The sequence below is a fragment of the Ambystoma mexicanum genome, chromosome 2p, assembly GCF_040938575.1.
Source record: "Ambystoma mexicanum isolate Mex_15411 chromosome 2p, UKY_AmexF1_1, whole genome shotgun sequence".
Lineage (NCBI taxonomy): Eukaryota > Metazoa > Chordata > Amphibia > Caudata > Ambystomatidae > Ambystoma > Ambystoma mexicanum.
Window position 1 is genome coordinate 1,044,041,535 of NC_090923.1, and position 27,216 is coordinate 1,044,068,750.

Below are 27,216 nucleotides of genomic sequence, written 5' to 3' on the forward strand. Positions count from 1 at the left end.
CAGATGGTGACAATCTCCAGGAGACCTTGCATTGTCTTTTTTTATTTTTTTTATTGTAGTGTTTTCAAGTGGGGTGTAAACCATGAGTTAAGGTGGGCTTTCGGCTTGCTTCTTCTCATTTTAAGTGGCGCTATTGAGTCAAGTGGTGAGGACATGACTTTGTTAAACTCATTGACCAATGCTTCAGGCCTTAAGTTGTCAGGGAGCGCATTAAGTGTAGGGAGGATGAGGATGAGGTGGAGTAGGTTGTCACAGGTAATATTCTTTTTGTTCCTTGTGGGTATAGGTGGAGCTAACAATAAGGGCGTGGAGATGGGTTTTTTTGTGACTAGGGAGAAGGCTACAAGGTGGTGGTCTGTCCAGATCTGGTGTGATATGGATAAGATAGATGTTTTGCAGTTGTAATCTGCCACCCAGTCAAGTATTCTCCCTTTGTTGTGGGTAGGGTAGAGCACTCTCTGGGTAAGGCCTAATTCAGTTAAGATGTTGGCCACTCCGGTTGCATGCGTATCTTTAGGGTCATTAAAACCAAGTTCATATCCCCTAGAAGGAGGATTTGGGAGGAATTTTTTGGATTGCTCGACAGGATATTGCAGATATCTTCCAAGGTTCCGATGTGGCCTGGGGGTCTATATATGAGATGGATCGTGAGGGTCTGGTAATTGTTGATGGTCAGCTTAGCTGTGAGGTTTTCACAAGATTTGATATGTAGGGGCGGAGCTAGTCTAATGGGTAGATTCGATTTCGCAATAAGGGCTATGCCTCCTCCTCGCGCTTCGTTTCTGTCAGATCTTAAAATCGTATAGCCATTGGGAATGGCCAATGAGAGGGCTGGGCCTGCAGCGGCGTGTAGCCATGATTCAGTGATTGCTAGGAAGTCAAGGTTTTCTGATTTTATGATGTCTGAGATATGTTGCGTGTGCAACCAGAAATCTGGCATTTATTAAAGTGCCCTTGAGAGCTGGAATAGAAGGTGGGGTAGTAGGTGAGGCTTCTATGCTTTGTATTTTAAAGGTGACGTGCTTGCGTGGCGCGTGGGTTAGGAGAGGGCTATGAAGACATTTTCCTCTGGTATTTGGGGCGTTCATCTGTGGGTTGATCCTCCTCCGGTTGGGAGAGGGGAGTGTTCTTGCTAGCGGTTCAAATAATTTAGCTAGTCTTGAGCTGAGCCTTTCATTTCTTGTAGATGTGTTACAAAGTTGGTAGTTGTACATACGCTGCTGAGGAACAATGTTGTTAGGGTGATCTGGCTTTAGTATATGAGTCAGGCAATTTCTCTGGGGAGAGGACTGGGCCATAATGGAAGTAGGAACGATAAGAGGGTGGGGAGCTATCGTTGTAATATGAGTGTAAATTAAAACTATGGCTATGGTAATGAGTATAGTGGGGGGGAGCAGAGCACTCCTCCTTCCTAGGTGCATTTTAGGAGGAACTGTAGTATTGTTGGCTTGTGACCCTCGGGGATGTATGGCAAGAGGGTGAGGCACTAGACTTCAGTAAGTTCATTAAAGATACCGGGGGGCACATAGGCCAACACATTATCTACACTAGAGTCATCAAACGGGTGCTGGATAGATGGTCTGCGGAAGTGCTAACCGAGCAACCAGATATGGCTATTGAGACAATGTACGATATTTCGGAGGGTGGGCACGAAATATCTTGCATATACGAGATACTGATGTCCAAGGTGGGTAAGGAGGTGCTGCAACTGAGGCGAGATTGGGAGGAGGAGGTGGGAGAACCCCTGCTAGATGGACAATGGGACAGAGTTGAAAGGTACCACAAGAAGGTGTCTCGCAACGCAAGGCTTCAGCGGATACAGCTATAGGTCACCCATAGGGCATATATGACCCCCAGTAGGATTGCCAAATTTGGGAATCCAGCGGTGCAAAAGTGCCCACAGTGCGGGGAGGCGGAAGCTGGGATGATACATATGTTCTGGGCTTGCTCGGAGGTGGGCAGATTCTGGACAGAGATCAAGCTACGTTTAGCGGAGAAGGGGATTGTGTTGGAGGTGGAGTCAGTATGGGCATGTTTGCAGGGGGTGTTCGCCAGACCGCGTAACCTGAAGCACGTTAGTAAGATGAAAGACGTGGCTACATTCTGGCCAAACGGAGAATTGCAATGTGCTGGAAGGCCACCCACCGCCCCAGGATAGAGGCGTGGTGGGCGGACCTCCTGAAATGGGCTGACACAGAAACAACAGTTTGGTATGAAGCAATCAGCAGAGGTGGGGAGGAAGAAGTGGGACCCCTGATAGAATGGAGGCAATTGGTGACCACAATAGCAGGTACCCCCCAGGCGGGTCCCAGTGAGGACACCGCGCAGGAGACGAGTGAGTAAAATGAGATACACTGGCGGGCGGCACGGAAATAGGGGCTCGAGTTAAAGGAGTGTGGGGGGAGGACCGCAATGTTTGATGTATGACCATAATGCAGCAGACTTGAATGCAAATGTCCTCTAAGTTGTAATGGTTGGTGTGTTGGTAACAAAATTTAAAAAAAAACTAGTATTGTTATCCAGGACACAATATAGTTGGGTATACTGTAGTATAGTCTGTAGTTGTGTAATTAATTGCTAGCACAATAGTCAGTCAGTGTGGGCTTAGCTAATGCAGCAGGTTGCTTAACACAGTCTTCAGGTATGCTAAGGTAGAGCAAGGCTGGGGTGAGGTAGAGCTCTTGCTGTAAATTATTGAGCAGTATGGGCTTCAATGTATAGGCGTCAATGGTAGATGGTGAGATACATGCATCAGGGAGCAGAATTATATTTAGATCAAATTGGCTAACACGTTGATAAGGCAAAGTTACATTTCAGTGATACGGAAGACCTTTGCCCGAAGCTATCTTTCTGGACTCCTAATGCTTCTGAAGGAAAATCTATGCTACTTGTCAAATAGAGGGGAACTGGTATGAAAGATTCTTTTTCTTTTTGCATCTTTCCCCAATCTACTTCAGTTGGAACCCCAGAATACCTACTGACTTTTTGTGACGCTGACTTATTTTTTGGTAGTGAGGTCCTTCTAAACCTTAATCCCTGCCTTTGCTCACTTCATTTTGGGGGCACTGGTCATTCCTTAATGCTGCTACCAATGCAGAGGGACACTTGTATAAGTAAGTGAATGCTAGTGGCAGTGGTAAGATTTTATTTTTACCTTTTTTGCTCAAAATGGCTGGACATGTTTGAGCTCGGTCTTTGTGCTACACTGTTTTCTTGGCCTTCTTTCTCTGATGGAGGGAGTAGGATGTTGCCATATGTGGGCATCCTCTTTGGGGTCTCCAGCCAGAGCTAGGCAAGTAACCTTTTCTGTGCATAGAACTAGTTAAGGCTGCGTATGAAACTGCAGACTGTTACAGTACACATTCTTATTATTATTATTATGGACCTTGTGTGATGTCCTGGCTTTGCCTGAGCGGGTCATCTGATTGAACAGATTTTCAGGGTTTGTGTTGCATATACCCTGTTTGGTGGGTTGTATATCTGGGGCCTTCTTAAATCGACCACTCGACCCAAGCATCCAAAGTACGATGGAGATGCTGGAAAACTGCTGCTGGGAAAGTCTTTTCTCAAGCCATCTACTGCAAAGTGACGCTCTGTTTAAGTGGAGTCTTTTCCTGCTTGTTGGGTCTCTCACAGCCTGTCTAATGTGAAGCTCCCAGTGCATCGTTCTCATGTTTCCTGAATGTTGTTGCTCTCTGGCAAGAAGAGGAGAGCTTCTGGAGCCTGAGTTCTGAAGTCCTTCGTCATACATGTAGATCGAGGTCACGCCAACTGCTCATGGCTTCTGTGGCTCCTCTATTGTGAGAGTGCAAGCAGAAGTTCTTCAGCTTCTTCATCCTACGACTGCCCTGATGCTCTTTGAAACTGGTAAGTTGCTGACCGAGACCAGATCTGTGCCAGTTTTAATTTGAATAACACTGCATCTGCAACCTCTGGACCTCCAACATCGGAACAACAGCAAGAGTGTTTTCCCCATAGACCTGCACCTGGGTCATTGTTCTAAATTGGGCACGATGGGTTGGTTTGCATACCGGTTTTGAAGTCTCCCAGGTCACCAATGGATAACGTTTTGTGTAAAGCCCTTCACTGCATTAATCTTTGCCTTGCTGCTGTTGGAACATGGGCAATCTTTCTTTGTGGGCCTCCCCTTTCTCTAAAATTGGTCTAGACTTGCTCTGTTGAGGTCCCTCGTTGACACCTGCCCAAGATTATATCCTGTACAGCTCACCCACCAACTTGGTAATGTTTAACCTACAACTTGAAGCTGCGCATTTCCTTTGTCCAATTGTGCTCTATGGGCACTGTGAGAAACCTGAAGTCGTCCAAGCATATATTCCCGTTGGGTCCTCTTTTCAGATAGCCTGGGAAAGGCCATCGCTCTTGGATCATGTCCCTGGGCGTGGAGAAGCAAGGGAGGATCACCTGGATGGGAGGGTCTTTGGGGAGTGGGAAAGAGATGTCCGCAGGTGAAACGTGCTATTTCCATTTCAGGGAGAACCCTATATTCCAGAGATAGTTGTGCAGTGTTGCTTTCCCTGTCACAGTGACCCGGAAATCGCCCAATGATCATATAACCCTAGAAACACTAGAAGAGAGGTAAAGAAGAGAAGGGGTAAGAATAAATCAGCTGAGACATGGTATCTTCCTTTCCCTAACTGTGACCACCTTTAAGGTACTGGGACGAAGAAGAGAAGACTAAGAGGAATGAACACAACTTTCATTTTACCACTCTGGTACTGGGACGAGGAAGATGCCTGCAGGGTATGGTGAGAGTGAGGCCTGTCCCCATTATTGTAGTCAGGGAAACCTAATTAAGGGTTCGCACCTGCAACCTGTTAGGATGTTGCATGTGTATAAAGAGAGAGTAAGAGCACACTGTATGGAGGAGAAACAGGGAGGCTTTGCGGAGAAGACCAGCAGGGGACCCGTTTGTACAGGGGACAGTCGTGGTGGGACCTGTGGAGGAGCCAGGACGCCCACCAGCAACCCATAGAGGGAGCCTCTGAACCGAGGAAGCCACAGCAGGAGCTGCAGTGTCAGAGGGAAGCAGGACCCCTTCTGCGCCGGCTCAGAGGCAGAAGTGCCATCCGTGTGTGCACAGCAAGCCCTGAAGTGTGAGCACCGGAGAACCCCCAAGCAGCACAAGCCGCTGACGAGCAATGGTGAGTGCCAAAGCAAGGCACTGACTGACCGGGCCGTTATTAGCGGATGCAGGTGAATGCATATGAATTACCGAACTGATCGGAAACCCAAAATTGAATAAAGTCAATGCATATTAAAAGCCAAACTAAAAGTGAAACCTAAATTAACATATTCTTGAATCCTTAACTTAATGGAAAGTTGGTATTAAATACACCAAATGTATATTGAATACCTAACCAAAGGAAAACATGAAATTGAGCCCTGAGTGAATATTGAACTGAATGAAACCTTGTAAATGAACTTAAGATAACGTGAAATGGAGTACAATTTCTATGGGCAAAGCAAGAGACAGCCAACAGGAGATGTCCATATGAAAGTTACATATGAGAAAGAGCGCAAGTGTGAAAGAGTGCCATTGAAAGATGGAATGTGGACGCAACCACTACAAAGTGAACTTTAAGAATAAATGCAGTATGACCAAGACTTGCAAGAGATGTGACACATTTTGGCAAAGCCAAGAGGCTGACCAGGAGAAGCCAGTAAAATGTGAGCCTGCAAGTGACATTAAGACACCAACAAAAATGCTGTGGAGTGAAGATAACTCTGCATATTGAAGCAGGCATAAAAGGACCTATATGGGCTGAAGAGCCTAGTTGCGCGACCTGTGATGGGTGGAGCATGTGGTCTGATAGCTACGCCTAGACCAGTGAACCCTGAACTACGTGGACCGAAAGACATTGTAAAATGCATTAAAGAACAGCACTAAAAAATAGCTCTTGAAATAAACCAGAAGGAGGCTTAAGTGGACCTAAATTTGTGTTAAACCTTTGAAAGACTGAATCCGTGAGACAAGTTGCTAATCTTGGGGAAGGATACCCTGAGAGTTGATGAACTACATATTTTGTTTTGAGGACAGAGCCTCAAGACCTCTGTGTTTTGAACGGTTACCTTGGGGAAGGGACCCCTGAAGAATGTATGGAACTGTATTACTGTATTACTTTGAGTGTGAGAAGTCAATTTTGAGACTTTGATAGAACTTTCTTGAACTTGGGGAAGGGGAGCGGAAAGAGAGCTGGAAGAAGCTTTGAATTTTGAGTTGAACATTTCCTTTTATTATTGACATCCCTACACATTGTTTAGCTTTAGTTGTGAGGGCAAGTATAGGTTTTGGGCACAGACTGACTTTTAAGTTGAACTCTCTGACTCAGACGTTCCTTAATTGCATTTGGGTATGGAAATCCTACCTTAGCGTAGGGCAAGATTAGGCATTCTACTATCCTGACATTTGAGTTAATAAATGACTTGGTTTTGAATCTGTTGTCTGTCATACTTCATGATGCCTTAACAGCACACTTTGACATATTCTCCTAACTATTCTATACGTATTAAAACTGCTTGCATATCTGCTAAGAATTGTTGATTACTTGTTGAAACTGTTCTTATATGTCCATTAGATACAACCTCACTGTAATGCTCTGCTTCTAATATTAAACAATTGCTTCATGTTGTACCTATTTCATTAATAGACAACGTTTTGATGGTGCAGTTTCATTGGTATATTCTGTGTACTTTACTTTGATCGCTCATATATGTGTAAGCTGTACCTTATTACTATCCCTCTCCCCTCCTGAAGGTGAAACCTTGACTGCTCTGCCCATGTTTCACTGTGAGAGCCAGGAATAACTTAAAGGAAAACGTGCCTACCTCTAACAGATTAATCTCCCCGAGCCCTCACCAGGAGACGTCTGCAAGATCTCCCAATGGCATTTTGGAATTTGTGAAATTAGGGTACTGCAGGGGAAAAATGACATCTACCAGTGATTCCGAATATATTGGATCTAAACCACTCATTTTGGCACACATCTGTTCGTCCAGGGGCTCACTGCCTATCCTTTTACGGTTGCTTGACAATCTGGGGTGTCGGGTCAGATGAAGGACACATATTCTTGTTAGACGTCTTTTAATGTATGTTTATTAAAGGAAAAAGGGTATACGCCTAGCTTTCCCTATTTCTATGGGTTATTCCCTACCTAACATACATAAAGGTGCTTGTCAGTCGTCTGTGAAATGTCTTTAAAGAATCTGTCCACTGTCCCAAACTAACCCGAACTCCCTAACACTGTAGATTACAAAGGCCAGTACAATGGCTCCCTTCTCCTGGGTTCTTGCTGCTCGTAAGTTATGTTCAATAACTAATCTTCAAATAGTTGTTGGTTTGACCTTTTTAATTTGTACACAGTTCCTTTTCGTGCTTTATTGTTCTTCTTGCCCTTCTCTATAGGTAACTCTCTTGATTTGATAGTTGTATCTCTCCTCTTATCAGTGTCTATTCTTGGGTGATTACTTTCTACTTTGTTTCTATTTCCAATATTCGTTTTTCCCTTTTCCCAGGGTAGGGTTTGTCACCCTTTCTGTTCTCTGTTGATTTCTTTACTGTGACTATAACAAGTCTGATTACTCTCAGAGGGTTATGCTTGCAACTCCTTGTCTCACTTGACTATTCTCTCAATATCTTTACTGGGATGAGTAGGGTTTCACAATGATTACCCTTTTCGTCTCTTTTTCTCACTACTGTATTTTCATTATCTTGACTGTGATGAGTAGGAGTTTTGGTGTGGTGAAGTAAGGAGTCAGACAAAGGGGTGGCATGTTTTAACCAAGTTTTAGTTAAGAAATAAAGAAATTAACCTATCTCTCCCCACCTCTAAAGGGTTATCCCTACCTAAACGGATATCCTGACGACGAGCTCCTGAGTTTGTCCAAAATAAAGGGTCTGTACCCCCCATACCTCCTCCCGGCTCTGCCACTGCGTGACTCTTGATTCTCTGGGTGTCCGTACTGTGACGCGGGAGATCACTCCCGAGGCCCTCTTGACGCTTAAGATGCCCCAAACCCCTACCGGGTCTCCTGCTACTCAAGTTACCGGTTACTATCTGGACCGTGTTGCTTGTTCTTCCTTCACTCCGCTGCCCGCTTCTCTCCCTGTGAGGACCCGCTTTCACCACCACTATGGGGACTATTGGTTAGTGGCCTCACCTCCCTAGTCTCAGAGTGAAGGGCTCCCCCGGGGGAGAAGTGACAAGGTACTGTAAATCGGCACAGAGAACTCTGATAATGATCTTGCTCTCCTCCTCTTATTCTCCAGGCCATTTCCTGGTTATCTTGACTTGTTTGAATCAGAATACTTTTATCATGATTTTCATTTACTTCTTTTACTGATGGATTCTCATTATATTGACTGGGCAGAGTTGGAATGTTCACATAATGGTTTTCATTCAATTCTCTTCTTCCCAATAGTATATTTTCATTGTATTGACTGGGACGAGTATGAATGATCTTATGATTTACAGTCTCCTGCTTTCCTCGAACCTGCTTGTCTCGGGGATAACGTCACCGGTTTCCTTTTCATTGAGATTTCACCTTCACTTGTTGGCGGCCTTTTTCTCTTGCATACTTTCCATCTCGTTCTTTCTCACGGGTGCTCGGTATCTCTGTGCCGGGTGTGCTTTGCGGTCTCCTCCACATAGCGGTATTGCTGTGCTTGGCAGGACCTCCAGTCAACCACTGGCTTGCTGTGGCCTCGTCTCCGCTTACGACTTTTCTCTCCATCAGTGCTTAAGACACCGAGCATCTGCTTCCTCGACTCTGCCTTTGCAGCCTGTTTGAAACTCCCAGGCTCTCTGGATTTCCCAGTCTTCTGCCCTTGCAGAGGGGAAGTCGTTGGCCTTCACCGGCTTTGCTTCTCCTGTTCTCTCGCGTGGCTTCTTGAAGGTCTTCGTTCATCCTTTCCATCTCAGTAGAATATAGTCCTACCCTTATAGGAATATTTACAATTTCAGTTTCTCAATAACACATATTGCTTCCTTCTTTGTATGTGTCCTTGTGGGGCATGGTTGAAGAGGTACATTTATTAGATCCTTCAAGGAGTTGCTCACCGGAACAGAGGTCCTTGTCCCCACAGAGGTCCTTGTCCCCACAGGAGGGTTGGGGGGGGGGGTCTCTCCCTGTGAGGTTCGATGGCCTCTACCCCTGGGGAGGGTAATGCGAAGTGGGCTCACCTCTCTAGCCTCACAGGATGGGACTCCCCCCTTGGGGCGAAGGCACAACTTCCTGCAATTCGTCACTGATGTTAGTAACATCTATTTTTAAAGGGGGATCTCTGAGTGTTGTGATGAATCCTTGAATCCTACAGATTCATCCCTGATCCCAGCCCTCCCAGGTAGGCAGGGGAAGACGGACGCTACCTGACCCTGTCGGGGTGATATTATTTTTCAAAATTGATCTTTATTGGTGTTACATTGTGATCACATTTCAGCATAAATGCATTAATCTATAACCACCCCAATTAAACCACCTACACCCTTCCCTCCCCCGTGCAGCTAAGTTTGATTGTCCCCACAAAGTCCAAACAAAGGATAGTTCCTCTTTGCCAACCAGGCCCCTCAAAGGCACGTCTATTCGTATATCAAGGGACACTCCCCTCTGGGTCCATTTCCGTTGCGCAACTCCCTCAATAACACTTGGGGCATGTTGGCTTCCTCCAGTAATGGCTAACCCTCATCTGTCCCCCTTGCATTCCTCACCGCTGTCCCCTTCACGGCCCATATTTCTCAAAAAAGGGGAGCCACGGGCCTTCAATATCAGACCTGGACTCGCCCAGGAGATGAGTGAGATATTCCATGTCGTAAATGTCCGAATCTTTAAAGCCCACTCCTTTTTGACCGGCATACAGTGGTTTTTCCACAGTTGGATCAAGAAGCATTGAACAGAGACCAGCATGATCTGGAACATGTGCTCCTCTTTCGGCTCTGGCTCCTCTTCAACCTTGCCCCAAAATGAAGCAGCCATGGTGACAACTCCCTCTGGATCCCATCCACCACTTTTATCCAGGACTAGACCTCCCTCCAGTATCTCTGAACCTTTGGGCAGCCCCACCACATATGGATAGAATCCCCTCGTTTCTGCCGACATTTCCAGCAGTGCGGGTCATATCCCTCCCTCCTTCCCTCCCTCGATCAATCCTTGTTGGCGGGTAGTGCCATCTGTGCAATAACTTCAAAGCCTGATGTCTGTATTGGAGTGAAGTCATCGAGCGGTTAGCCTTCCTGCACATCTGTGCCCATAATGTGTCCTCAATGTCCCTTCCCATGTCCCGTCCCCACTGGGAGGGGGATCTCTGGGATTCACCAAGAGGATTGTCCTGTACAATCCTGCTATGAGCCCCCTGGATCCCCTCTGCGTAATCAGGAACCTTTCAAAGCCTTTCCATTCCCTCCTTAAATGTCCCCCCGCCCCATCTGCTTTCCGTCAATACCCCCTTCAATTGTAGGAAACGGAATGACAACAATTTAGTGAGGCCCTGGGCCTCCTCCAGCCTACTCAAGGGTGCGAAGGGGGCACCTTCGCACAGTTGTCCTGCCCTACTTAGTCCCGCCTCGTACCAGAGCTGCAATGCCAGTGGCGCCTCAATACCGTCCCTCAATGGGGGAGCCCAGATGCACCTCAGGGGTGACGGCCATGTTGTGAGCCATCTGTTGGGGGTGATATTCTGAGGGTGGATCACATCAATGAGATGGCTGTCAGGGGAGAGTGGTGACTCCAAATAGGAGAGAGGCAGTGTACTTCTCTTTTTCTTGTGAGGAAGATCCCTTAATGCGAGAGTTTCTAATGGCATGCTGTCGCTATTCATACCCATCTAATGGTGAAACCCTGTAAACCACTGTTTTTTTAAACAAAACTCCATTCAATCTTCCTGTATACATAGGAAACCTTGAACATATGAAACATCTGATGTTCATGGTGAGTGTATTTTAAATGCATCTGTTCAACATTGTAACTTAAAAGTAGTTGAAGCTTCCTTGGACTCCAAGTGCCAGAAAACCTCAGGTACTGTGACGAGGAAGCGGAGCAAGGAGTCCACGTGAAGGAAATGTGAGAAAGAGTATGTGTAGTCTAGTCATCACAAACTTACTCCGCTGCATGGAACATTTAAATACCCAGATCACCTGCAGCAAGTGGAACGAGAAAGGAGAGAGGAGGAAGGCCGCAGAGTGCGCAGAGCAGGAAGTGAGATGGTGGCAAAAGCAGTCCCACGGAGAAGAGTGAGACATCTGCCTGAAGCAGATTGGCGGAATCAGAGACCGCAGAGTAGGAATTCTGGTGTAGACAAGGCGAATAAGGCACAGTGACACCAGAGAAGAGGCGGTCCTGCAAAGTTGCGTGGGTTCTGGTGCTGGAGCACTCAGAAGCCGATGCAGGAACCAAAAAAGATTCTGGCGAGAGGGGGAAAACTGGCCCCGCACAAGCTCCTCGCATCAGCCACACACTTAACCAGTGAGTTAGCCTAAACTAGAAGAGGAGGATCCACTGGATGGGGGGGTCCTCGGGGAGTGGAAGTGGGACCCTGATGGGTGAGACACGATATACCCCTTCTTACCCCTTATGGCAACTTGTCCACATCCTACCACGTAGGATGCACAAACACTTTACCCTCTCCCCTTTTTCAACGCAAACACTTTTGCATATTACGAAGGACGACGGACTAACACTCGAGCCGTTTACCTGACCTGTCCCATCACTGGCGTCAGACAAAGTCAGGCAATAGACCAGAACCGTGCACTCCCTTTCCCTTCCCCACAGGGATAAAAAATGGAGCGCAATACAAGCAAGTCAGACCGCACAGTGAGAGAGCTAACTCAGCACGGCAGTTCAAGAGGAGGAGAAAGACGGCGCACACCAAAGGGGTGACAAGGAGAGAAGCAACCTTGCCCTTTCTGACCAAGGCCCGTGAACCCTCAGCAGAAGGAATCGGAAGACCGCAAACAATAGCCAGCGTGTGTTGCAGCAGAAACGGTACACAAGACCCTCCTCCGCTGATCACCAAGCCGGGGAGGGACGCTTGTCTCCGTGGTACCAACCTTGACTTCAAAGAAAAAGAAAGCCAAGCAGTTCATCACAGCCGGTGAGTCGAGGGGGGAGTCAATAAGAAAGCGAACTGCGTTGAACGAAAAGTAGCAAATGGCTAACTTGAACTGTGAAAGGCTAAAACAGCTTTTGATGCAAAAAGGGGGGAAACCAGCAACAGAGGTGTCCAGCAAAACACATGGGTGTTCACAGAGGAAACTCTGGGCTATTACCAGATTGTTGAAACTACCAGAACCAGAAGGCCTTGGGAAAGGCTAGAAGGGGGTCAAAGTGGTCATATAGGGGTCTTGTAAAATCCTCTGTACAGCCGAACGTCTTTGACCGACAGATGATTGTGAAGATAAGGGAAATGAATCCTCCATCGTTAGAGTTGAATGAGAAAGATTGGCAAGAGTGAACCTGGCTGAGGGATGTCCACAGTGAACTGTTGATTTGCGAAGGACACAACAAAGTTGCATTGAAAGCCATAGTGAACTCGATCGAGGGAGGCAAATAGTTGAGTCGGATCTGCCCCCGGAAGAAGGGGATCCAAGGGTGAGAAGCAAACGCACATCGACCTGTGAATGCAAAAAAGCAAAGTACAAGAGGGAAAGCCTTTTGAATGCATGCCATGCCAGAGTGACATTGGGCAAAGAAAAGCTAATATTCGAGAGGGGTCTGAGTCCGGAAGGGAGGGAAAACAGGGGTGAAGAACTGTCACCCAAATAAAACCTGGGAAAAACTTTAGAACTTTTTGTTGTATCTCTTACTTTGAACTTGTCAGGCCCTCGAAAGCAAGAAAACCTAGCTATCAGAGGTCCTGGTATCAAAGGAACTTTCTAGGGATCTGCGCCCGGAAGAGGGGAATCCAAGGGTGTAAGGCATCACCCAATGTATATGTGAAAAAGGTACTCTGTCTATTATTTTGATACATCGGGTCTACGGAGGCAAGAGACTTTTTTTGGAAAAAGAATTTAACCACTGAAGGCTCTGATTGCCGAAAGCGGAACTGTTAGCTTGTGCTGGGAAAGCTCGAGTGTGTGCTGTGCTCCAAAGTCCTACCTTGTCCTATGCTGAAAACGTGGGGACCGGAGACCCCGACTACCGCATCCTGACTTATTATTATTTGTGAAAAATTCCTTCTTTCTTATGAACATTATCCCACACTTTTTATATTTAGCGCAAGGATTGGCAATAGGTTTTCTTTTTAGTATAGGGCCTTTTATTTGACGACACCACTACGGCTGCCTTATTATTGTTTGATAGTCGAAGCTTGCTCACATTTTAGATTTAGGTTTAGATTAGGCATTTTTCCAACCTACCTATACAGTTCAATATACACCCTTGAACTGTCTTTGCTGTTGCCACCATGAGTCCTTACCGTTGGGGGGGAAACCTGGAACCAGCGTTGTCTGAGCCAAAAGAAACGAGTAGGAAAATATGGTACAATTTTTCTAACATGAGATGTCAGTTGGGGGAAACCTGGAATAAGCACTGCCAAAATTCAACAGAGATTGAAAGAAAGGTTGACGGACAGAGCTTGAACAAACCCTCATATATGGGATGTCCGTATGGGGGAAATTTGCACAAGTCACAAAGTCGTGCAATTGAAGTACAATTGCGCGATACTTAAGAAGAATGTGAATGTTGCAGAGAGGCCTTATAAGAGAATCAGGTAGTGAACCTTTTTGGAAAGAACTACCTGGCAGGAGAAGTACACACGGGGATCTGTGTGATATGCCTGGCAGGAGAGTATACCAGGATATCATGAGTTTCATTTGAGAAGGTTCCTGGCAGGAGAGTGTACCGGGAAACTCACTTTGAACTTGTGTGTTAAGGAGAGACTTGGTCACATTAAGCTGTTTAACTTTGAACATTTTGTCAACCAGAGACTTTGAAAATAATGTGCCTTTTGCCATACTTGAATCACTATATAGGAAAAGACATTTCTTTTGTCATCTTGAAAATAAGAAAGACTTTCCTTTGCCATATTTCAACCAGTTTTGTGGGAAAGACATTTTTGTTTCTCTATCCTGAAAGACTAGGAGAGACTGCCTCTTTGCTATATTCCACCTGCTGTTGTGGAAGGGACATTTGCTTTCGAATTCTGAGTAAAATATTAGGTCAAATAGACATTTGTATTGCCTTTAAAAGACTGGTCTTGATGCAGAACATTGTGAGCAGTTTTCTTGAAGCATTCCAGGAGAAGAGAACCAACCCCTGGGCACAAGGATTGTTTTGATTGAAGTTATATGTTGCGTTTTTGCACATTTCTGTTCAGTTGATTTTTGAAACATTTACTTTGCACCTTTTGCTTGTATGTGTTAGAGTGAGGGTCAGATTTAGTTTGGACACAAGGTCAGTCTGCTTTAGTTTTAGTTTCATGTTTCATAGAAAGGGACATTAACGTTGGAATAGGGAAAGTTAGGCCTTTATCCAAGCCCCTTTCTGTTAATAAAATGACTGATGTTGAGAATATTATCACTTTGTGTCCGCCTCTTTATTTCTGACCCCTCACAGTAGCCATGAATGTAGGTAGTTTACTCAAGATAGTAAATCCTAAGAGGTCAACTGGGTAATGCTCCCATGTGTAAAGATTATTCTCACGTAAAGGTAATCCCAGGCATTCAACTGGCCCTTTGATGTGTTCTAGGACTTCTCTGCAAGTAAACTCTATAATTAAAATCCCCCCACCCCACTTCCGAGGTTCCCCATTGACCCCAAACCCTGCATCTGGCTATTTGGCTAGTATCAGATCATCCATTCCAGTGGCGATTTTAAGAACTAACACCATTTACTTTGTGTGGCTGTTCTACCTGTTGGCTCTCATTTAGTTAGGGTGAGCCCACTTCCTCATGGACCCGACAGTCTTACATACGTTTGGCATCAAGAACTCAGGAATCTGATGCTGGGATGGGAGGTAACTGTGCACCTCTGGAAGTGCAATTGATTGGCACCCTCTCTCCTAAAAATCATGAGGCCTGTGATGAAGTCCCATGTTTCAGGCTAGAGGATGAGAATGATATTGAAGTGAACTTTAGAGACCAAGACCACCGCCCGCTCTGATGCATCCCCTGAAGAAGATATATTGCGGATCCCGCAGGCCCCCAATCTATCCTAGCCCTAGCCTTGAATCTGTCACCCATCCTAGCGCCCTTGGAACTTCTTTGTGGGGCTTATACTATGTCATCCTGTGACGACCTGATGGAAAATTGGTGAAAGGTCAATGCCATCCGTTAAGCTACCACTGCAGGTGTTTGTGGACTGACCAATACAAATGAGGAAAAATGTCTTTCGGAGGGATTATGTCCTCCGACGTATTCCTTATCTTTGATAAATCCACTTCCAGCTTGCTGGCCTTGGAAAAAAAATGTCCACAGTAGAGGGCGCTGTGCGTCGACGTCCCTCAAGTCGGTGTCCCTTGAAGGCGTCTGTATTGGCGCCGACGTCACCATGGGTATAAATAGTCTTGCGCAGCGTCCGTTGCTCAGTTCTGTTTTTCTGCGCTTCATGAGCCTTGAAGACGCAACACTCGGTTCCATTCTATGAAAAAATCTTCGAAAATCCAAAGTTTCTAACGATGGCATCTTCATCCGAACCATCAACACCATAATCCGGTTTTAATAAATGTCAAGATTGTGGAAAAAAGATCTGTTGGTGGTGACTGGGATTAGAGCACCAGTGTTCAGAGTGTGAGGACTGCATGTCCATTACGGCGAAAGCCTTGAAGGAGCGTAAGGGGAAGTTAGAAATGGGAAAGGCTGTTAAAACTTCTACCCCTTCAAAAGTATCCTCGGCTGAGTCGAGACATTCGTCTCCTCGCCGCCAAAGAAACATTCCCGATTGAGATCTCAAAGCGGTTCCCATCACTCTTTGAGATCGAGACACTCTAAGAAGAGGTGTAGTAGATCTCCCTCTTACTCAAGTTCCCCGGAAAGGGTCACCTGCCCCACAAAAACGCAGCTCTAAGTGTTAAGAATTTCATTAAAAAAATGCTTAGGGTCTTCGAGAAAGCGGCCTCGACCCCCTCAGAGATGCCTAGAGGTGATACCCTGGGTGAAAGACTCGAAAAACAAAACCGCTGTGAGTCGTTGAACCCGGCGAGCAAAAATACTCGAGCATCATGAACCCTCGAGTAAAGGCAAAACATCATCGGATAAGACTGCGTCATCAACGCCATTGTCGAAGGTACCTTCGACGCACAAATCTGTATCATCGACGCCGTCGTCGAGTCCAATGAAAGATACGCCTAAAACCTCTACTACGCCACAGGCACCAGAGGTGTCGAAAGCTCCGACCAAGACGTCGAGAGTGGCGTCGACTACTTCGACAACGCTGAGTAGGATTTCGGTCCTCTCGAGTACATAGAGGCCCTTTTCGCCGTTTTCAACTCCTTTTACGGGTTTGTCGAAACCTACAACGTCTACGTCGACAACCACAAAGTTATCACAAGCAGTAACCACACATTTGGCTCCATCTTCCCTGGAAATGGGTTTTACTCCCTATCCAAGATCTGATTACTTTAGAGCTTTATCTTCTATATATGAGGAAGGGGAGGACTCTGACAATGGGAGACCTTTTGGACTAGAAAGAACAACAGTACCCATTCCAGAGGAATTAATCTCTGAAGAAAACAGATTGAAAGATCTACAAGAGTCTTTACAGGAGGCCAGTGATATTTCTCCAGAGGCAGAATTTGCTAGACCTGAATCTGGAGAACATGCAGAAATACCTTACAAGGCCCTTATGGCTAGAATTATGCAATTTATGGGGTGGACTACACATGCACCCTCTTTCCAGCAAGATGATCATACTGATATATTAGATAAAGGGCCCCAAGAGGAGCCTATCGTCCCTTTTCATGCTGCACTGCAAAGGAAAATATCTGCAAATTGGGAGACACCTGAAGTTATCCCTGCAGTAAATAAAAAAAACTCTCTGCTAAATATAGTGTCGGCTTCAGACCCTGAATATCTAAGCAAGCATCCAACTCCAGAGAGTCTAGTTGTGTAGGCAGCGACGACATCAAGCAGTAAGTCGGCATACCCCACTATACCACAAGACTGGGATGATAGAAGATTTGACGCCATGTCAAAAAATGTCTTTTCGCATGCAGTATGGCGCTTTAATCTATCAACGCCACTTGCACGCTAGCAAGATTCAGCCACACCCTTTGGGAGTGTGCTTAATCAGCGGCTGACTGTCTTCCAGAAGGGGAAGCACGAGAAGCATTCTTGAACATCAAGTATGGGAAGGATGCGATGTGGGAGTCCCTCCAAACAGGCATCTACTCTGCTGACAGCATCAGCAGAGCCATGGCGGCGAGTACCACAATCCGCAGACTTGTGTGGTTGCGTAAGTCTGGTTTTGCTCCTGATCTACAAGCCAGACTTTTAAATATGCCCTTTGACGGCACTTCTCTATTTGGAAAAAAGGCTGATGACAGCCTGGCGAAATTGCAGACATCCAAAGCAGCAGCAAAATCAGTTGGGGCTGCAATCCGGCAAACTCCAAATCGCCCCACAGGTACACCCTGGAGGGGTAAGTCCTTTCGTTTTTACTCTGCATTTGGAAAAGGCAGAGGACAGCCAGCTCAACGGGGCCAGAGACGATTCACCCGTGGTGGACGGGTCAAAGGTACCAAATCTGCACAAGCAGGCCCTACTTTACCCTCCACATCTGCGTCAGCCGCTTCTAAACCCCTCTGAGGCCTCCCCTCACAAGACATTAGTACGAGGCAGGTTAACTCATCATCTGACAGAATGGCAGGCTATTACATCAGATGCTTGGGCATTGGAGAGAGTTGCCTTAGGTTACTGTCTGCCTTTCATACAAACTCCTCAGAGCCATCCCCCAGGGAACAACTCTTTGAAGTTTCCAGACCCGCTCCTTATGCAGGAGATTTTAGACCTGCTAGTTAAAGGTGCCATAGAACTGGTACCTGTAGTGGAGAGGGGCAAGGTTTGGTATTCCCCCTACTTTCTAGTACCAAAGAAGGACAGAGGATTGGGACCCATCTTGGACTTGCGAGAATTGAACAAATTCCTCAGGAAAGACGAGTTCAAGATGGTAACCCTTTCTCAGATCCTTCAGGTCCTCCAGCTTCAGGACTGGTTGGTATCTCTAGACCTTCAGGATGCTTATTTCCATGTGCCAATCCATCCCAAACACAGGAAATACCTGAGGTTCGCAATTTGCAACTCTCATTATCAATTTCGAGTTCTGCCTTTTAGGCTGACCTCCGCCCGAGGGTCTTTACCAAGCTAATGGCGGTTGTGGCTGCAAGTCTAAGGAGGGAAGGGATTCATGTGTACCCCTACCTGGACGACTGGTTGATCAGAACAGTATCCCTGGAACAAGCTCAGATCCATCTAGATTATGTTTGCCACTTCCTCCACAAACTGGGCTTCTCCAGATGATACCATCAGACTCCAGTTCATTGGAGCAGTCATGGACACATCCCTGGGAAAAGCCTCGCCACCAGAGGTGAGGTCTCAAGATATTCTACAGATGGTGACCAGATTTCAAATGCCCAGCGTCTACCAGCCTTCGACTTTTTGAGGTTGCTCGGTCTCATGGCATCCTGCATTTTCCTAGTGCCAGAGGCTCACCTGAGGATGAGATCTCTCCAGTGGGCGTTGAGAACCCAGTGGTCACAATTCTCAGGAAAGATGTCAGATCTCCTACGAATTCCAGACAGAGTAGCTCGAGACCTTCAGTGGTGGGCCTTTTGGGAGAACATCTTGAAAGGAGAACAGTTTTGGCAACCATGGCCGGAGATAACAGTAGTCACAGATGCCTCAGTCACGGGGCGGGGAGCCCATGCCAACGACTTGACCATCAGCGGTCGTCGGTCTCCATCGGATTCTAGACTACACATCAACCTATTAGCTGAGCGCGATCAGACTAGCGCTGAAGGCTTTTCTGCCATCAGTACAGGCAAAGAATGTCCTGATAACGACGGACAACACAGTGGCCATGCACTACCTCTTCAAAAGAGGAGGCGTAGGGTCACTGCCACTGTGCAGAGAGGCAATGCAGCTCTGGTTTTGGGCAATTCAAGAAGGAATCTCTATCGGCAGTTCACCTAGCCGGGGAGAAGAACTTGACGGTGGACACTCTGAGCAGGCAGAATACAGTCTCCCACAAGTGGGAACTGGCTCAGGAAGTCCTTCAACAGATCTTTGCCCTTTGGGGAACCCCTCAAGTGGATCTGTTCACCACCAGTATCAACCGGAAGTGCGATCAGTATTGCTCAAGGGAATTTCCCCCGAGAGGAGCTCTAGGGGACGCGTTCGTAGTGGACTGGGAGTTTCCACTGCTGTACGCATTTCCTCCACTCCCTGTCATTCCTTAAATGATCAGGAGGTTGAGAAGATTCCAGAAACCCATGATCCTAATTGCCCCGGATTGGGCCCGGAGAACGTGGTATCCAGACCTTCTAGACATGTAAATCTGTCCTCAGATTCGTCTTGCGCAAAGAGCGGATCTTCTCTTGTTGGGTTCTCCATCCGGATATCAGAACCCTCAACCTTCACGCCTGGTTTCTGAAAGGCTGAGATACAAGGGTTGGGATCTCCCGGATGACGCAATGGAGGTGTTGCTTTCAGCTAGAAGGCCAGCAACAAAATCTTTATTCCGCTGCCGTTGGAACAAATTTTGCAGTTGGAGTAGAGAAAAGAATATTGAACCCTTTTCATGTAATACACCAATGGTGTTATCTTTTTTGCTTTATTTAGCAAATTCAGGTCTTCAAGTTGGCACATGCAAGGGCTACCTTGCAGCGCTGTCAATCTTCAACCGCACTGCAGAGGAGCCTTCATACTTCAAATTGCCCTTAGTGATTCAATTTCTGAAAGGGTTCACTAATGTTTTTTTCCCCCCCAACTCTTCAAGTTCCAATGTGGGACCTAAACCTAGTATTGAAATTTCTAATGGGTACTCCATTCGAACCCCTTCATTCCTGTTCATTAAGATATCTTACTCTTAAGTCTTTCTAGTCGCTTTAACTTCTGCCAGAAGAGTGAGCGAATTACAAGCCTTACCTTGCAAACCTCCACATACAATCTTTCACAAAAGTAAGGTTGTTCTACAAGTGAAGCCGAATTTTCTCCCAAAGGTGGTCTCAGAATTCCACATCACACACAAAAGATACCTTACCCTCGTTCTATCCTCCTCCCCATCCAGGGAACGAGGAAGAGAGATTACACAGGCTGGATCCAAGGCATGCCTTAAGTTTTTACATTAGCAGACTTGCAAAGATCAGGCAAGCAGACCAATTGTTTGTGGGGTATGCAGTGCACAAATTAGGTGTGCCCATTACAAAAAAAACCATTTCAAGATGGATTAATTTAACCGTTATAGAATGCTATAAATTGGCAGGAAAAGAGCCCCCTCAACATCTCGGGGCTCATTCAACCAGGGGTATCGCACCCTCTTCAGCTCTCCAAAGAGGAGTTCCAATTAAGGACATATGTGCGGCTGCCACATGGTCGTCTGCACACACTTTCACTCATTTTTTTCTTGATTCCTCCTCTAGCCAGGAGACGAAATTTGGAAAAGCTGTGTTGTACTGTACGTCTTTAAAGGGAAACATTTCATTTTACTCCCGCCTCCTCTATATACTACTGCTATAGGAGTCTATCAAAGATAAGGAATACGTCGGAAGACACAATCCCTTCGAAGAACAAGTTACTTACCAAACTGGTAACGTTCTTTCGATGGGATGTTCAGGAGGCTTTCGAGGGACGTTGACACGCAGCGCCCTCTACTGTGGAAAAATGTTTCTGTGGCCAGCAAGCTGGAAGTGGATTTATCAAAGATAAGGAATACGTCGGAGGAACATCCCAATGAATGAACGTTACCAGTTTGGTAAGTAACTTGTTCTTCTTGCACAGTGAATCACGTGACTTGCTTCCTCCCCCTTATTGGGTTCCGCATATATCAAAAATCTGACATTTTGAACTGCTATAAATTAAACTTGTTGGGCAGAATTTCCCTTTCAAGTTTGTCTCCTGACTTTGAGTTCCCCAGCATTTTTGCTGGACTATTGGCTTTTTATGAGTGATTAGGAACATTTTTCAACACTCACTCATTTTTTTACTCTGACCGTTGGAACCCTTTTATCTCCTTTTGATACTTTTTAATGGAGTTATGCTTTCCTCCATGTTTTCTGGCATCTACATTTTGTTATTGCAGAACATGGCACTTTCTGTGCATTGGTGCTGGAAGTTTAACACAGGTGACCAGGGTGGGTCGAACACTGTTGTGTCATTCCCGTTTTTTATTTTGTGAGTTCAGCACACTCTACCTTATGTGGAGTGCTTAGGGGAAACATTGTCTCCTTTTTCTCACTGTACCAATAACCTTTAGTTACTGTTACAAGTTCATCTGTGGACTCTTGTCGCAAGTTGCCATCACAGCTGCTGCAAGGGACACTAGGCTCACCATTTTCCCAAAATGGTGGCTGTACTTTTTTTAGGCCTGTTCATGATGACTTGAGCTGCATTCTACCTGCCTGGGTGGAGGAGGTCCTGATGGGTCTTTTGTTTTTGGTGTGTTTCCCTTGGAAAGCCGGCCAAGGCTCTCTCTGAAAGGACAGGAAGTGAAGGAGATGATAGAAAATCCCATGGTCTTTGTCCTGCAGTTTTCAAGCCTGGAACCAGTTTGTGTTGGGAGGCTGGCTGTCCCCTTTGAATAGCCACCCACCAGATTGGCATAAAAGCTTATTTGGTGATTGGTGGGCATTTTCCTGCCTTCAAGACTGGGGTCATGGAGCAGAAACTCGGTCTACCACTGGAACTGAAAATCTAACGAAGGACCTCCAGCGTCCGCCAGAGCAGTCTGAGTAACCTCTGCAGTTCTGACCTCAACTTGAACGACAGGGAAGCCCAGAAGCAGACCGCTTTCTCTCTTGGACTGGTGTGCCCAACCAGTTCCAAAACGAACTGCATTTTGTGCCCTGGAAGAGCTGCGACCTCCACGGCACGCAATTCACCAATACCCGAGGTCCTGTGTCATTTCACAGTGCACCGTCAACCGAAGCGCTGTTTTGTCCGAAACTTTGCAAGCAGCCCCCTGGACCTGCAGAGACTGCATCCTGCTTGTGAAAGTCCCCTCAACCGAGACGACAACCGAGAACTGGAGCAAAGTCTACAATGCGTTCTTCCTTATACAATTGCACACCGTTTCACCAATCTGCAACACATTTAGCATAGTTGCTTGTTGGGACCCTCTACTGGCTACGTGACATTTGGACACCCCACCCTTTGGCCAGATTTCACCACAAGTCAAAATTTGATTGTGGCTTGGCAAAGTGTTCCTTATACAATTTCACACTGTTTCCCCATTCTGCACCAAATTGTGCATAAGTTACCTGTTGGGACCCTCTGGACATTACTAGCTTCATGACACCCCACCCATTTCCCTTGGTTTAAGCACCTCACACATGAGACGGTTGCCTGAAATCAATCAGCAAAACATCAATGCGGTCGTAGAAAGACCAGCCCCGGCACGAGGAACAAAAGGCCCTGGCCCTAGGATGAGATTCAGTATATGCTTCTGGGCAAAGTTACTTGGGACAACTCAATCGATAAGATGGTGGATACCGACGAAGCCGGAAACTATCCACTAGAATTCTCCCCCCCCCCCCGCACTCCCTTCCTCACATCACCTTCGACTGAAAGTTGGGTCACCCATCATGCTGCTTCGCAATCTTGACCCACCTAGGCTACGTAATGGCACAAGGCGATGCGTTCAATGGCGGCCAATGTAATTCAAGTGACCGTGTTCACCGGGAAGGGGAATTGTTTTTTTTTATTTTTTTTTTTTATAAACAAGCCTTACAATGCACATGTACTTTAGTAATGTTGAACTTTAGATTCATTGTTGTTGGCATCGCCTGCATCATGTCACCCATCATGCTGCTCATGTACAGTTATGTTTCAGAATGACATTTTAAGAAGAACAATACATTGTGTTGTGTAGTCTTTATAAGAAAACCTTTTTTTAAACGAGAAATAGTCTAAAAATGCAGTGAGGTTTTCATAGAGCTACCTTATGGTATTTCTAACAAATAGTACCTACAAGAAAATAAAATCCTGGGTATATCAGCTAGTATAAAATAAATATTTATTTTTTATATAACTGCTAGTGTGTGTTTGCTTGAACTAGTGTATGCTCAGAGTACTGTGTTTATCACTACAACCCTCATCCCTCATAGCCTGGCTGCTGAACCATAGCTACCAAACCTTTGGGTAGTTCAGGCCACCCTAAGGGGTGTCCCCCTGTTATTCCAAGGTATGTTTATCACAGATAGGACTTTTGGAAATCCTCCTAACAAAACTGAATGTGACAACACCCAGAGAATGATTCCAAGACAGCTGCTGTGGGTTAAATACTGTTAGTACAGCCGCACAGCAGTCTGCTAGTAATTTAGTTGCACCTGAAGACTTTGTATTCCCTGTATCAAGCACCCAAGAAAAGCTCACAAGCTATTCACAGTTGAACACACTGACGCAGTTAAACATACCAGGACCCATCGTTTGTGGGGATGAAAGGGCAATGACACCAGGGGGGACAGTATGGGAGTAGGGAGAGCACGGAATACGATAGTGTTGCAGTGTGGTATTAAGAAACCACTCAGAACGAGGCTACAAGGTGCCATGAACAAAGTGTAAGACACTGAGCACCCCAGAGACTCTGTGGTTCTTTCAGACAAGAAGGCCAATCTATTTTGCAGAGGAGTAGTGGGATAAGGGGATGTAGAGAGAGAGTACTGAGAAATCGCAGGCCTAAGAATTGCCTGACCTAGTGCACTTACACGAAGAATCACTTCCTGTGAGCTCAGATAAACCTAATCTCTAGGTTCTGGTATTCCAAATAAAACATGTTCACTTTACGCTTTGGCGTTTAGTTGTTTGTCGACAGGTCCTAGATTATAAATGGCAGGTGCTGTCAGTTTGTTTCCTGGCAGGTGAGTCCCTTTTAACAATCCCACATTCACTACATTCCATCGGGACCCATGTCTGCAGATTCCTCTTTGTTGTCACACGATAGCCCCCTGGTTTCAATCCCTCTGTGCCCTTGAATGCTATATCGCCAAACAAAACTGATCCTTGCTGGATTTACCACAGTTACTGTACAGTCTACTCTGTCTTTATTATGTATGCAATCGGCTAGGAAATCTAAGTTTTCTCGGGTTGTTTGTGGCATTCATAAAACAGAACATTTTGTGTACTAAAACCAGTTCTAATGGTAGCCTGAAACCCAGTGAAATGCACTGCTATTTGAGCATAACTTAAGGTTTGTTAATAAAAAGGCCACTGGTGGAGACTCTTTTGTAGACCCAAAAATCCTGAGTTTGCAGTAGCCCTAAGCCTAACCTCTTTAATCCCAATTGTTTCCTCTGCCTGCAAACCTGTGACCTCTGTACTAAACAGTCTGGATCCCTCCACCAACCGCACCCCTTCTCAGTAGGTCAGAGGGGCGCTTAATGGGCCTTTGTTTTATTTCATAAAGCATCTGCAGGACCAAAATGTTTTATTTTAATAGAAATATGATGCATGTAGTTGAATCGACTTTTGCAGGAGAACTTGGGAAGACTGTTGGAAAAAACAGGGTTTTAATATTTGCAGACTTTATAAAGCATGAAGAGATTGTGTGCACAGTTGTCAAAAGTATTATATTGCTGAATGTGACTCCATTGGCCTTCTTCTTTCTGACTGGCAGGATAAGTTTCACGAGCTGGTGCGGAAGAGCACAGCATTTCAATTGCAAAAGGAGGAGATGGAGTCCCTGTGGGAAAGCTGCGGAGATCTAATGTATTCGTTGGAACCCAGGCAACAGAGTTTAGGGCTGGGAGACAAGGTAAGTCTGGTATGCGCGACAGTCCTCAGCAGCAGCTCCAATACTAGGACTACACATGCAACTATGCCAATGTGCATTCCACTCTGAGCCACAGCACTAGTATTTCAGTACCAAGACCACAAATGTGAAATATCACACTTATTTGACATCAGACCACAAATTGCTCCACCGAAGTACTGGCATCAAAACATGCAATGCGTCCTGCTATTCCACCACTGGAATACCTTCACATGCCAATGTCTCCAAACAACTCACAGCACCTCCTGCTATTGTAATGCAGTGACCTCATATAATCCTGGTGCACCATCTCCTAAACGTCAACCACTCTTATTATACAAGCACTTGAAATCCACTTATCCACTCATAGCTTTGCAAATCATACCCTGGCCATAGAAAATCTGCTTGTATTTTAGCACAGGGACGCCCCAAAACTCTACAAGTGCAGTTAATTCCTGTCCTGCAGTTTATGGACCAATAGCGAGCTCTGCCAAGCATCCAGTTCCATTAGTGCAACACTATCTCCTACACGCACTCTCTAACATCCCATCTCGCAGAAACGAGGTGTCGGTTGTCCATGAGGTTTGAGCACCAAGTGTAGATGCGTCAACACCAGGTAACCTGCAGCATTATAGAATGGGATGAGATTAATTTTGGTGTGAGGCTCTGTATATGTTACAGGTGTCCTGCCATTTGGGGCCCCACAGCTACCTCCTTTTGCAGTCACTTGGGACACGTTACTGGGGTAAATTAGCAAGGTTTTGGCACTAGCCCTTTTTATCTGACAAAATATCTAACCAGTATATTGTTTTGAGGAGGAGGCCTGAGTGGTACACATCACCTGTTTTAGGCAGGGTTGGGACAGAGTCTGCTCTCCGATGCTGTCACATCCCAAGAAAGGAGAAATGGGTTTCTGGTGTTTTCATACCCTGCATAACACTACATCAAATGCAAGAATGCATGCCTCCATTAACCCCTTGCACTTGGGAGGGTGGGGGGGGGAATGAGGGGAGTTAGCAGGCATCTCCACTGCACTTACCTGACATTTCTGGAGACTTGCAGCACAATGTCTACAATGTATCTATTTCGGAGGGATATAGACTGGGATAGCAAAGCAATGGCAGAGTGAAAGAATGAAAATAGGAGGAGGAAGGTGAAGTAGTAATTGTGAGTTTGATTAGGTGGTAGGTGTAGTAGGGTGATGAGCAGGAGAACTGCCCTCCTTTTTTTCCTGTGAACATTTAAAATATCTTCAAATGCTTTTTGTGTTCTATTAACAATAAAGTTGATGAAGCCTCAACAAAGACCTTGTTAGAGATCTAGCTCTATCCAACTCTTTCTTAAGGAACGATTGATAACCACTTATCACTAATGCTAATACCCAGGCGTTGAAGAAATCAAAGCTGGTCCCACTGAACCAACAAGCCATGCTCACCCTTCACTCTACTATGTTGGGGATGCAGCACCACATTGTGCTACAAAACAGACCGGCCCAGCACTGTGAGCCAACACCCCTTTCTAGGAATGCCCCTCTACCCTCAATTTCAGCGCACCATGCTATAGTCGTAATGTAACAAATGAACAATTTTTACGTTTGTAGACAAAATTGCACTATGGCCAAGGAGTATGTAATTAATTGTGACGGCTTCTGGTAGTATTTCCTCCAACAATTGGTCTATTTGAAAATAATCATTCTCTCTGTAGCAAAGGAGCTTGTTTTGAATGAACCTTGGATGTTTGCTACATGTTTTACTGCCGATACTACACAAGATATTCTACACAGTCTCCCCCAGTGTATTAACCTGTGACCAAGTTGTGCCCCTGCATGTTAATGGCTGCCTTTCATATTGCAAGAAGGGTGGGGTAGTGTCCGTATCGCCTCTGGGAAGGCCTTGAGGATCGCTCCGACCAAACTCCACACTCTATCCTGCCTCCCGACACTTTACCCACCCCACCCAGCCAACCAACACAAGGTTAGATCAAGACTTAGATCGTGGTTCTACAGGTAAGCGTTTCGTTTTTTCTGCTGCCCAACTCCATCTGAAGCAGCATGGCGCTCCAATTACACCCAGACCCATCCCTGCTGCCCTCGATCCCCCGGTCCAGCTTCCCCTTCAGTCCCGCCTCCCGCACCCTCCCCCAGGCCCTGATTGGCCTACCCCTCCTCAACCTGGACATGACACGGGCAGCCCTCTGCCCAGCAGCCCCTGTGGCTAAGGGCCCCAATGGCGGCTCCAACAATGGCGGCTCCAACAATGGCGGCTCCAACAATGGCGGCTCCAACAATGGCGGCTCCAACAATGGCGG

General features: G+C 46.1%; 1 protein-coding gene across 2 annotated transcripts in view; it reads left to right on the top strand.

The window, feature by feature from the left end:
- DPP3 (dipeptidyl peptidase 3) overlaps nt 1–27,216 on the top strand; it is a 768,056-nt gene that overhangs the window by 157,859 nt on the left and 582,981 nt on the right. For both annotated transcript variants that reach the window (XM_069644934.1, XM_069644935.1), the window contains one exon: nt 24,775–24,912. In XM_069644934.1, the coding sequence (XP_069501035.1) occupies nt 24,775–24,912 (138 nt within the window). The remainder of the gene's footprint in view (nt 1–24,774; nt 24,913–27,216) is intronic.